Source organism: Tenrec ecaudatus, chromosome 6, assembly GCF_050624435.1.
Source record: "Tenrec ecaudatus isolate mTenEca1 chromosome 6, mTenEca1.hap1, whole genome shotgun sequence".
NCBI lineage: Eukaryota > Metazoa > Chordata > Mammalia > Afrosoricida > Tenrecidae > Tenrec > Tenrec ecaudatus.
In genome coordinates this window covers 103,421,954-103,435,106 of record NC_134535.1, presented here as the reverse complement: position 1 = coordinate 103,435,106, position 13,153 = coordinate 103,421,954, and the positions used below count along the sequence as shown (strand labels likewise).

At 43.5% G+C, this 13,153-nt stretch overlaps 1 protein-coding gene across 2 annotated transcripts in view; it reads left to right on the top strand.

Moving 5' to 3' along the window:
- The first annotated feature begins 334 nt into the window (after nucleotides 1–334).
- The window catches only part of MRPS35 (mitochondrial ribosomal protein S35), a 39,255-nt gene continuing 26,436 nt past the window's right edge, over nucleotides 335–13,153 (top strand). The window contains exons 1-3 of one of the 2 annotated variants that reach the window (XM_075551929.1): nucleotides 335–499; nucleotides 10,869–10,921; nucleotides 11,720–11,887. In XM_075551929.1, coding sequence (XP_075408044.1) covers nucleotides 373–499; nucleotides 10,869–10,921; nucleotides 11,720–11,887 — 348 coding nt within the window. In that variant the 5' untranslated portion in view covers nucleotides 335–372. Of the gene's footprint in view, nucleotides 500–629; nucleotides 705–10,868; nucleotides 10,922–11,719; nucleotides 11,888–13,153 lie in introns of those variants that run through there. The other variant, XM_075551930.1, reaches the window with a different exon arrangement.

Here is a 13,153-nt window from a genome sequence, read left to right as displayed (position 1 = left end):
CAGTATCCTGGGGGAGGCTGCCGGATTTGGGGGTCATCTTGCATCACGACCCAGAGGACACCTACTCTTGGTCAGACTCCACGTGCCTCGTCCTTTTGGGGCTCCGTATCTGAAGTGATCTTTGATTTCATTGCTTCGATCTTTTTCTTCGGTCTTTCTGTTTTCTTTAGATCGCTCTACCTCTATTTCCCGCTTTCCCCTCCCTCCTGGAACCTGCTGCTGCGGACACACGCTACGGCGGTGCGCGCATGCCTGGGGGCCGGGCGCTTCCGGCGAGCATGCGCAGAGGCGGCCTGGGCCCGCCCCCTGACCCCTGACCCCTGACCCTGACGCCGACCGCGCTGCGCCTTCCGGCTTGCCGTCTTCGCGGGCATGGCGGCCGCCGGGCTCCTGTCGTGCGCGTCCCTGCAGCTGGGGCCCGGGGCGCTGCGTGCCTTCTCTGCCGCGGCGGCCCCGGCCTCTCGCCTGCCGAGAGCGAGCCAGCGCGAGGCCGTGCCGCGTGAGTCTGTGCGCACCGCGTTCGAGGCCCGGCCGCCGCCGGGGGAGAGGCCCGCGCGCCCGCTGCCCGCGCGCCCGCTGCCCGGGGGGCCGGCCTTGCCCGCCGCGCGCGCCGTTTCTGCCCGCGGCCTGCGCTGTCGCCGCGAGCTAACTCCCCTCCTGTCGCCACGCGCTCCGCGTCTCTTTCTAGTTCCTGGTGGCGCGAGGTCAGGTTCGGGGGCCGCGTGGAACCCCTGATGGTCCCCCCTCGTTAAGAAAAAGAACGGGCAGGAGCGCTCAGTTGCGGGCCTACTGACGCCCCCCAAACGGGTGACCTTCACCCAGCCGGCCAGATTGACCTTGATTCAAAGGATCGCCGGGGTCCGGGGAGGGGTCCAGGGGAAATGCCTTTTTACAATATTTTGGCAAAGGGGAAGGAAGGTCTGGTGTGGCTGGTGTTAACTCAATGGATAGGCGCATGGAGAGATCCAAGAACGGTCCTGGGATTCAAGAAAGGTTCGGTGGAGAAAGGCTCCGTCCCGGGGTTCGCCAAGTCCTTCCTACCTGTGCGACTGTTCGTATTACCGGCAATCTACCCTCCTCACACTAACAGCCACCATCTCTTTAAATGTTACTAGTTGGGTGTTTAGATTTTTTAATCACTTCACAGACAGATCGCATGGTAGGTTTCCGTAGTTTAATCACATTCGTAAGAGGTGTGTCACCGTCCTTACAAGCAGTTTCAGGACGTTGTTAATTCCTGTACGCTCCTCGTAGTCTGCTCCCCGCTTCCTGCCAGCCTCCTCTGCCGTGTCCCTTTGAATCTATTGATCCCGTTGTCTCTCTCTGCTTACTCAATCCGAGTGTCATATACAGAAACGAATACAAAATCAAGACAATGTAAGCAAATAGTCCACCAATAATGACAATGAAACAGAAAAACCTCAACTGATAACAGAGCAAAAAATATTAAAAAATTATACTTGGCGTCTCGGGAGATCAGTGACAAGGTTTCACATGGTGACCATCCACCTGCAGTGCCCTCTGTCCTGTCCAGTGGTTCTCCACCTTCCTCATGCCGCGACCCTGTAATGCAGTTCCTCATGTGCTGACCCCACCCATAAAAGTATTTTCTTGTTTTTCTTTAATAAAATCCTTTTTGTTGCTACTTCATAGCTGTAATTTTGCTACTGTTATGAATCATAATTTAAATGTCTGATTGCAGGATGTATTTTCATTGTTACTAATTGAACATAATTAAACAAAGCATAGCGATTAATCACAAAACAATATGAACTTATATTGTGGAATATTTATGTTTTCTGATGGTCTTAAGCGACCCCTGTGAAAGGGTCATTTGACCCCCAAAGGGGTCACGACCCACAGGTTGAGGACCGCTGGTCTAGTCTCTGGTCCATAGTTAGAGGGGATAAGGCTTAATCCGAATGGGGGACCCGGCAAGTGGGCTTGGGGCTTTCACTGTCATCTGCAGCCTTCTGCAAACCAAGTGTTAGGCCCTGATACCATGGTTTGGTTTGAATGCATTCTCCGCAATTCTTGGGTCACACATCCTGTGTGTGTTTTCTGCATGGACCTAGCTGACGCCCCATTTTTGACGCCCTATTTAGATGGCTACTTGTTTTAAGACATCCTTTAAGACCCCCAGATGCTATTCTTTCTGATAGTTGGGCATTACCTGCTCTTTTTGCCACCCTTTACTGCAATGTCCATCTCGTCAGTGATCGCTTCATGGGGGTAGGTATTGAGCAGGGACAGGTCATAAGAACGAATTGTTCTTAGATTGGCAGCCACCTGCTCTTGCTTGCCCAGTAGTGTCCTTAAGAGTCCTATTTCCTCTTGATCCCTACATGGATTCTCACAACCAACAGAGCAAAGGTATTGAAAAGCAGATCTTATCCTATTGCTTCTGAACATATTTACGTTTTCCAGTGTTCATTCATTCTACCATTGTTTGTTGACTTCCTGTGTGCTGGGCAGTGTTTTAGACACTGGGGATACAGTAAGGTCCTTCATGGAGTTTATGCTCCTTGGGGGAAGTCATTATAAATAAGAATAATGATTGAAGTAAAATGTCAAGTAGTTATTAGTGCTATGAATAAAATGCCAAGTATTGAGATAGTGGCTGTAGGGTCATTTGGAAAGGCCTCTCTCAGGAGGAAGCATTTGAGCAGACCCAGTACCCTGCAGATATGTAGTAAAAGAGCATTGATGCGTAGGGAATAGGGACTGGCAAGGCCCAGGAATGGAACCAGTTCAGGAGTAGACCAAAGAACAGAAAGATGGCCCAACTGAGCTGAGCTAAGCGAGCAAAAGGGAGAGTGGTAGGACAAGACTTCAGAGAGAACAGTGGTGACTTACAGGCATTGGATTCTTATTTTCATTATAAATTTGGGATCGCATGGGAAGATTTTTGAACAGGAAATGTGCTTTAATTGTAAGTGCCTCAGTAAACTCAAAATTCACTGCCATCAAGTTGATTCTGACTCATGACGAACCCTATAGGATGTGGTAGCATTGCACCTGTGACTTCCTGAGACTAACTTTTAAAAAAAATCATTTTATTAGGGGCTCATACAAACTCTTATCACAATCCATACGTATATCACTTGTGTGAAGCACATTTGAGCATTCATTGCCCTCATCATTCTCAAAACATTTGCTCTCTACTTAAGCCCCTGGCATCAGCTCCTCATTTCCCCCCTCCTTCCCCGCTTTCCCCTCCCTCATGAGCCCTTGATAATTTGTAAATTATTATTTTGTCATATCTTTCCCTGTCCAACGTCTCCCTCCACCCCCTTTTCTGTTGTTGAAACTAACTCTGTACAGAAGTACAAAGCTTCATTTTTGTCTTGCCGAGTAGCCTGGTGCTTTCAAACTACCAACCTTGTGGATGGGAATCCAGTGTGGAACCACTACCACCGGGGCTCCTAAATATGCAGTTGTAATTCTATTGATGTTTCTTTGGAGCTCGGTTTTTGCTTTCTATATATTGAAGCTGTTGCTAGGTGCGTAAGTATTTATGATAGTTACAGCCCCTTGAGGGACGGAAGCCTGTATCATTAGGATAGGGCTTTCCTCTGTCCCCAGTAATAGCTTTTGCTTTGAAATCTGTTTCTGCTATGAAAACAGAAGCCTCTTTTTGTTTGGAACCATATTTTTTAACTGCTATCAGTTCCTGTCTTAGAGGGTCTGTCTGCTGGAGATGAATTTCTTTCAGCTTTAGTTATCTGAAAAAACAATCAGGTAAAACATCTGCAACACCTCTTGCTCTGCACAGCATTTCTTTACTTAAAAATCTGCCATTCTCACTGACTCTTTGAGTCATCCTTAAAATATTATTGAGTGAAAACAAACAAAATAGCCAAACGCATTGCCATTAGGTTGATTCCAACTCTTAATGAGTGACCTTGTAAGACAGGGCCAGTGTAGAACTGCCACATCATTTCCTCAGGGGGTGGCTGTTCAAACTACCAACCTTGCCATTCATCATGGCACCAAGGGCATCTGTTGTTGAATGAAGGTCAATCGTTTTACTGGATTTAGAATCTTAGACTGGCATGGTTCTTGTTATTTGTTTATTCGTATTTTTAAATTGCGGTTTCTTGTCACTTTCTTTTTTTAAAACTATGAACTCGTCATCCTTATTTTTGTTCCTCTAATACAAAGACCCCATGCTTGCTGCTAACCAGAGGGTCACTGGTTTGAACCCACTGGATTTGCTGCGGGAGAACGTTGTGGCCATCTTCTTCCATGAAGAGTTTGCCCTCTGAAGCACTTGGGGGCAGTTCCACTCCGTCTGACAGGATATTCAGAGCCTGAATCAACAGTATGGCAGTGTGTTTGCTTTGCTGGGTAACATGATGTATTTGCTTTCTCTGACTGCGGCTGAGATGGTCTCTACTACTGTTTTGGGGCGTTTATATCCTGTGCCTTGGTGTGATTCTTTTTGGCTTCCATGTACTTGGGGAACCTTTAGATGTGTGGGGTTTGGGGTTCTCGAACTTAGGGAAATTTCAGCTATTATTTCCCTGGATATTTTGTTTTCTGCGCCTTTCCTTGGTCGTGCTGTGGGTGGGGTACGTGTCAGACTGTCATGGCCACGTCGGTGATTGGAACTGCCTATAGGCAGCCCGACAGGTGCTGGGCAGGGGGCTGGTTGGATAGGAATCAGAAATTATTTGATGGTGGTGGGTTTTGTTCTTTCTCTTCAGTTCCTCTAATTGAAAATCTCATTAGGCTGCCTGCGTCTGGTTATTCCACAACTGTCCTTTTGTTTTGATGTTATGTATGTGTTTTATTTCAGTAGTTGCTATTACACATTTTCAAGTTCACTTTTTATTTTTAACCCCTCATAAGTGACATGTAGCATATTTTTCATTTTCAAACTTTGTAATGTCAGTTCAAATGGTCTTTTAAATTTACGGGGTCGTTTTTATCTCTCCCATTCCTCTCCTTAGCACATCTTACTGTGCTCTTGCTTTCCAATGCCTGTTTGAACATTTAGATTTTAATTATGAGTAACTACTATCCTTGTCCATTCATTCTATTGTCTGTGCGATTTCTGATGGTTTTTCCGTTGTTTGTTTCCTCCCAGTCCTAATGGAGGAAAGTCAGTCAGCATGGTGGATTGGCAGTGTAACTACCATGGTGGGATCTAATGTGTCACTAATCACGAAGCTGACACAGGACTGGGAAACTTTTGGTTCCATTGTCCATGGGGTTCACTGTGAGTTAGAATTGACTCAGAAATAGTTGTGTGTGTATTCAGGAGCATTGATGGTGTTCCACATATTCCTTTCAGGAGGCTATCCTGATTTAGGTAGTGTCTTGATACACACAGCTTGATCGTGGTTCAGCTGATGACCCAAGGGCAGGAAGTTTATGGAGCTCACTCCCTGTGAGCGCTCTACTGTAGCTCACCCTGCATTTCAGCTGCACTGGCCTGGCCCGTACAGATCCTCATCACCACTTTCTTAGCTGACGGAGGTTGCTGGGCTCTGTGTGAGTGAGCTGCGTTAGGAACTTCACTCCAGGAAGTAAGCTGTGTCACGTGGATATTGGACCCGTCTTGCTCCTTTCTCTTCTCTCAGGGAACAGTCTCCTGTACCACCTGTGTCCAGTCTGAAAACCATTATTTTGTTATGTTTTCCCAGTTTTTCAGGTATTTCAGGTTGGAGGCTAAATCTGATTCCTGTCACAGGAATAATAGCAGCAAGCAAACCCCCTGTACTGATATTTTTGCACTAACCCTGCCATTAGAATAATGCTTTTCCTTTGAAGAGCACAATTTCTAGAATTAACCAGCCTTGGGTTCTGTTAGTTTACCTGCATACTAGCATTTGTCTTTGGATGCATTGTATAACCTTTTGAGCTTTATTTTTATTGACCTCTAATATATATGAATGAGCTTAAATGACATAATGGGTAGCATTTTAGCACAGTGTGTGGACATGTAAGTGATCCATAAACAGAGTTGTGCTTATTTCAGTTTGTTGTTGTTAGGTACCATCGAGTCAGTTCCAACCCACAGCTACCTTATGCACAGCAGAAGGGAACACTGCCGATCCCTGGGCCAGCCTCACAGTTGTTCCTATGAGCTGCGGGTGCAGTGACTGTGTCAGTCCTTCTCATTGAGGGCTTTCCTCTTTTACTGCCCTCTACTTTATCAAGTGTGCTATCCTCCAAGGATCGGTCTCTCCTGACAACATATCTAAAGTATCTAGCCATCCTTGCCGCAAAGGTAGTGGTTCTCAACCTGTGGGTCTCAACCCCTTTGGGGTTGAACAACCCTTTCAAAGGGGTCACCTAAGACCATTGGACAACACATCGTTTCCCTTGGTTGGGGGGTCACCACAGCATGAGGAGCTGTATTAAAGGGTTGCAGTGTTAGGAAGGTTGAGAACACTGCTCTAAGGAGTACTTACTCTGGCTTTACTTTTCCAGGACAGATTGGTTTGTCCTTCCAGCAGTCTTTGGTACTTTGATTATTCATGTCCAGGACTACAGTTCACATGCACCGATGCTTCTTTGGTCTCCCTTATTCAGTGTCCAGCTCTCACATGCATATGAGTCAGTGGAGAGTACCCTGGCTTGGGTCAGGCACACCTTAGTCCTCAAAGTACCATCCTTGCTTTTCAATCCTCTATGGAGGTCTTGTGCAGGAGATTTACCCAGTGCATTGTGTCCTTTGTTCTCTTGACTGCTGCTTCCATGAGCATTGATTATGGATCCAACTAAAAAAATCCTTGACAACTTTGACCTTTTTTCCATTTATCATGATGTCACCTATTGGCCTAGTTGTGAGGATGTTGGTCTTTACAATGAATTGAAAACCACACTGAAGGCCACAATTCTGATCTTCATCAGCAGTGCTTCAAGCCTTCAGCAGCAAGACTGTGTTACCCGCATTATCACAGGTTGTTAATAAGCTTTCCTCCAATCCTGATGTCATTCTTCTTCATATAAGTCCCCTTCTTTGATGATTTGCGCAGTTTACAGGTTGACTAAATATGGTGAGAAGATACAACCCTGACACACATCTTTCCTGATTTTAAACCATGCGGTATTCCCTTGGTCCACGTGCAGGTTCTGCATGAGCATGAGGCATTGTTCTGGACTCCCCATTCTTCTCAAGGTTATACATAGTTTGCTATGACCCACACAGTCGAGTGCCTTGGTTATAGGCAGTAACACACAAGTATGCATGCGGTAGTCACCTCATCTGGTGTCAATTTGAGGATTAAGAGCATAGGGGTGGAGCCTAGACTGTCAATCTGGAGATAGCCAATGAGACTTCTGTGGGCATGGCCTTCTCCTGAGAAATCCTGGAAATCTGGTACTTCCTTCTTGGAGGCGGAAGACACTTCTCTCTGCTACTCCCTGGGAGATATTGCAGAAGACAGGCCACATGGACGCAACCAGACCTCGGAAGCCAGAGAAGCCACAGAGAGACCCCTGCCAGCACTGAGATGTTTCCAATGACACTGGATCCAAAAACTTTCTACCCACTGGCCTGTGATCTTCTACATTTAGCGTCATTGCATGTGTTTCGTGAGTCTGAAGAGGACTTCATAGATTGATATCGGAAGTATGGGCTAATATCGGACTTATGGACTTGATCTGGACTGGACTGGGGGGTTTTCTCAACGTTCCGTTGCTTTTGTATATAAATCTCTTTCTTACACACATATGTGTGTCCATGGATTTGTCTCTCTAGTCTACCCAGACTAACACAATGCATCTTTCTGGTATTCTGTGCTTCCAGCCAAGATCCAGCAGGGATATCCCTTGTTCCTCGTTCTAGTCAGTATATTTTAGTATAGCAAAACATTTACTTAGAGAAGCATAAAGTAATGTTTTAACATGTGTATATGTATGTAATGTGCCTTCTTTTTACTATCAGCCATGTGATTTAGTAGGAATGGCTTTGGCTTTTGTTATTAGTGATATTGTGCACTGGTCGTTGTAATAGACAGAATTGTTAGCTATCCTGTGCCTTCAAGTCAGTTGTGACTCAGAGCAACCCTGTGTGCAACAGAACAAAACGCCGCCTGGTCCTGCACCATCCTCACAATTGCTGATGTTGGAGCCCATTGTTGCGGCCTCTGTGCCAGTCCATCTCAGTGGGGTCTTCCTCGTTTTCACAGCCCTTTCAGTCTCCTACGTGTGGTGACCGTGCCCAGGAGCTGGTCTCTTCTCATGATCACATGTCCAAAGTATGTAAGACACAGTCTTGCTATCCTTAATTTGGCTGTACTTCTTTCATGACAGATTTGTTTGTTCTCTGGCAGTCCATAATACTTTGAGTATTCTTTATCACTGTCATAATTCAAATACTCACGTCTGAGGGCTTCCTTATTCATTGTCCACCTTGCACTTACACATGAGGTGGTTGAAAAACCATAGCGGCTTGGCCAAGCAGCTGCGCTGGGTCAGGCGCACCTTTGTTTTCAAAGTGACGTCTTGCTCCTCAATACTTCATAGAGGTCTGGTGCAGAAGGTTTGCTCTTTAATATGTGAACTGCAATCCACACTATCTTTGGTCTTCATCGGCAAATGCTTCCAGTTATCCTTTCAGCAGGCAAGGTTGTGGCATCTGCATATCTCAGGTTGTTAATAAGCCTCGTATGTTTTTGAAACCTCATTCTTATTCATATAGTTCAACTTCTCTGACTAGTTCCTAAAAACACAGATTGAATAAATATGATGAAAGGATATAACCTTGACACACATCTTTCCTCATTTTAAACCATGCACTACTTCCCGGTTCTGGTTGAACAATTGCCTCTCCGTCCACATGCAGATTCTGCATGAGTTCAAGTAAATTGTTCTGAAATTCCCATTCTTCTCAAGGTTATGCATAGTTGGTATGATCTATGTTGTCAAATACATTTACATAGTCAATAAGGCACAGGTAAACATCTTTTTGGTATTCTCTTCTTTCAGCCAAGGTCCATTTGATATCAGTAATGATATCTCTCATGCTACATCCTCTTGTGAATCTGGTTTGAATTTTTGGCAGCTCTCTGTCAATGTGTGGCTACAATCAGTTTTGAATTATTTTCAGTAAGATTTTACTTGCAGGTAATATTAATGATATTCTTGTATAATTTCCATATATGTTGTCACCTTTTATGAAATGGGCACATATAGGGACCTTTTCCAGTTACTTGGCCAACTATCTGTCTTTCAGACTTCTAAGCATAGACAGTCCTGCATGGCCTTGCTGAAATAGTTCATGTGATACTCTGTCAGTTCTAGGGACCTTGTTTTTGTCTAATGCCTTCAGTGCACGTTGGACTTTTTCCCTTCTTGATCACATGCTACCTCTTGAAATAGATGCATGTCGACTACTTCTTTTTGGTATGCTGTGTGTAGTCCATCCAGTTACTTCTGATGCATTCTGAATCGCTCTATAGTTTGCTCATAGAATTCTTCAATATCGCAACTCATGGTTTGAGTTTTTCTTCAGTTTTTTCAACTTGAGATTTGCTGTGTGCTTCCTTTTGGCTTTCTAACTCTAGGTCTTTGCACAGTTTGTTGTAATACTTTGACATCTTGAGCTACCCTTTGAAATTTCCTGTTCATCTTTTACTTCAACATTTCTCTGTCACTTTAGCTACTCTCAACCAAGAGCTGCTGCTGAAGATCAAAGATCGCAGCCTTCAGTATCGATTACAACTCAGTGTAAAGGAAACCAAAATCCTCACAACTGGACCTATAGGTAACATCATAATACACGGAGAAATGGATGAAGTTGTCAAGGATTTTGTCTTGCTTGGATCCACAATCAGTGCTCGTGAAGCAGGAATCAAGGCACATTGCATTGGGTAAATCTGTTGTTGCTCAAGACCTCTAAGGTTTTGTAAAGCAGGGATGTTGCTTTGAAGAGGAAAGTGGGCCTGACCCAAGTCATGGTGTTTTCAATGACCTCCTGTGCATGTGAAAGTGGTCATTGAATAAGGAAGACTGAAGAAGAATCGATGCATGTGGATGCTGGTGCTGGCGAGGAATCCTGAAAGGACCATGGACTGCCAAAAGAATAGCTTTCTTCTCCTTGATCCTTAACCCACTTGCCTGTGAGCGCTTGATGATCTCTCGTTGTGTGTACGGATGTTGATGAAAGGGAACTTCTCGCCATCTCTTCCCACAGATGTAATCCGTTTGGTTTCTGTGCATTACATCTGGTGTGGTCCTTGGGCACAGTTGTTGGACAGCCATTTATCTAGTTGAAAAGCATTTGCAATGAAAAGTTGTTGTTTTTGCCAAAATCTATCATGAAATCTCGAGATTTGTTTTCTGTATTTTCCAACTATTGTTCTTTCCTATGTTTACAACTTTTGTATTCTAATAGCCAGTAATTATCAGTGCTTCTTGATTACATGTTTAATCAGCTTTAGACTAAAGGCCTTTAAATTAGCGACCCAAGTTTGTAACCCACAAGAAAAACTGACGTGTTGTCCTTTGGTTACATAGAATAGAAAATCTAAATATGAGCAAATATACATTCATAATGGGAACATTTTCAAACTATTATCTTTACAATTCAAAATACCTATCTGAATTTCTAATTTGATTTTGCTACTTTAGAGAGTTTATTTTACTGTGAGCAAATATTTGTTTCAGTAATGAGGTCCCTGTATCAGCAATTGCAATAAACTTTATATTCAAATCACTCTGGGGTTTTTCTAAATGGTTTCTGACCTTTTGTTCTATTAAGATGATTTTAGTTTATAAACTTACAAAAAATGGGTTGTGTTTCATTTTTATGTTGTGGAATACCTTAATTTGTTTTGGAATGATGGGGTCATGATTGAAGTTGCATAATGCTCCATTATAAAATTTTCTGTAAATATTGTTTTGACTTGTAGGTACATCAGAAGGCATTAAAACTTCCAGAAATGAAAGGCTGATGAGAAGAAAGGTAAATAATTAATTTATTCTACTACGTGTTGTCTTAATGGTTTCTGAGTCTGATGTAAGACGTAAGCAGGGCCTGCCAGGGAAGGTCATAGGGTGATGTTGAACTTGTGAGGTCAGCAGCTCCAGCCTTGTCTAGTCTGAGTGATTGCTGCCAGCTCCCCAGAAACAGATCAGTAAACACGAATGTAGAATTCTTTTTAAAGACACTTCTCACCATGTAAGGGTCACCTGAAGGCATCTCTAATTAGGAATCTAAATTGCAAGGTTCCTGGGTGAACATGGAGCCGGAGCATGCGTCCTGGTTTGGAGTTAAATCGCACCAAACTTGTGAGGTAGCGTGGTTAATACAAGGATGATTTCTTCCCTCGCCCTCCCCAGGGTCGTAGGTTTTCTTTGTTTGTTTTGACTTTTCATTGTGATTTGAATGAAAGTTTACAGAGCGGATTAGTTTTCCAGTTTTTCCTTTTAAAATATATTCATGAGATTATGCTTCGAGTAGCGAGTCTCTGGTTTTAGCATATTATTTGTTATGTATGTATTCATTAGTTTGGCCCTTCCAAATTCTTACCCTTTATTTTCACTATTCCTTATTCAAAGTTCTCAATGGCACATATATTGCTTTTGATCAGACAAGTTTTAAAAATAATTTCAAAAAATTGGTACCTCTCTCCTTCATAAAGTGTAAAAATGTTTCTATGTAGCCTGCATCTCTCATTTATATTTCTCTTATTTTCAGCATTAAAAAAATTTTAAAGAACGTGCTCATATTTAAAATGTTAAGCTATTTCATGTTCCCTAGGTACTGCCTCCTCGGACAGAGAAAATGGCTGTTGACCAAGACTGGCCTAGTGTTTACCCTGTTGCAGCGCCATTTAAACCCTCTGCTGTGCCTCTGCCTCTTCGGATGGGTTATCCAGTGAAAGGTGGCGTGCCCATGGCCAAGGAAGGAAATCTAGAGCTTTTAAAGGTAAGATACGTTGTCAGCTTGTCGGCTGAGACTTTAGTAACCTATTTAAATAACGGTTGGCCCCTGTCCCTCATTGTACGTTGTCTGCTCTAGGTTATCTTGTTCTGACTTAATCGCTCTCTCCCCCGAGTAATGAAGGGGACTAGAATCCTAGGCGTTCCAGAATGTAATCAACTGGTTTGGTTGCTTTTTAAAAAGTTGATAAATCCACTTTTAAAAGAGGGGTTTTTAAACGTTGTAGAATTGTCTAATCTCATTTAGTACTACTGCTACAGTCTATCAGATTTTTTAATTTATTAATTTTGTCAAGGAGAATTTTTTATCCAAATGTCTCTTCTAGTTAAATCTTATCATTAAATGCTGTGTTAGTCTGGGTACTTTAGAGAAACAAATCCACAGAAACTCATGTATATAAGAGAGAGTTTTATATAAAGGTTAAGTGCACATCAAGGAAACATCCCAACCCTCTGCTGCCCAAGCCCACAAATCCAACATTAACCCATATGACCAACACCAATCCACAAAGTCCTCCAACACCAATCCACAAAGTCCTCCTCCATCTCAAAAAACAGACGCAATGATGCCGACTGCAGGAGGAAAGCCGAGTCAGTGAGTGTATAAGCATCTCAGCACTGGCAGGGGTCTCCACATGGCTGCTCCAGCACCCAGGGCTGCATTGGGGTAGGTGCATGTGGCTTCTCCTCAGGAATGTCTTCCAGGAAGTGAACCTTGCCAGCTGAAGCAGGGAACTGGTTAAGGCAGCTGCACCCTGGTCTGACCATCACAAAGCAAGATGACCCAGGAACTAGAAAGGCAAGGCTTATTGAGCCATATATCCCTCTGCCCTTCAATTAACCCCACATGTGTTTATTGACCAGGTTGGCACAATAAACTACCTCAAATGCTTAAGAATATCTTAAGTGCATGCTAATTATTAATTTAAAAGAATCAAATCTCAGACCTTTCTCATTCACCCTTTATATGATTAAGTAGCCTCTTAATATATCATAATGATATTCCCAACTTAACTTTATTCATTCATTAAAATTATAAAATAATTATTAAGTACAAAGTGGAAATGTACAACCTTGTTAAATATTCCAGGGTGTCAAACTAAAACAAACCTCTCTGCCATTTCTTACTTATAGCAACCTCATAGGGCAGAGTAGAACTGCCACTGTGGGGTTTCTGAGACTAACTCGTTGTGAGAGTAGGAAGCCTCATCTTCATGGTATGGTTTTATGTTCAAAGTCAGTGTTAAGTTTA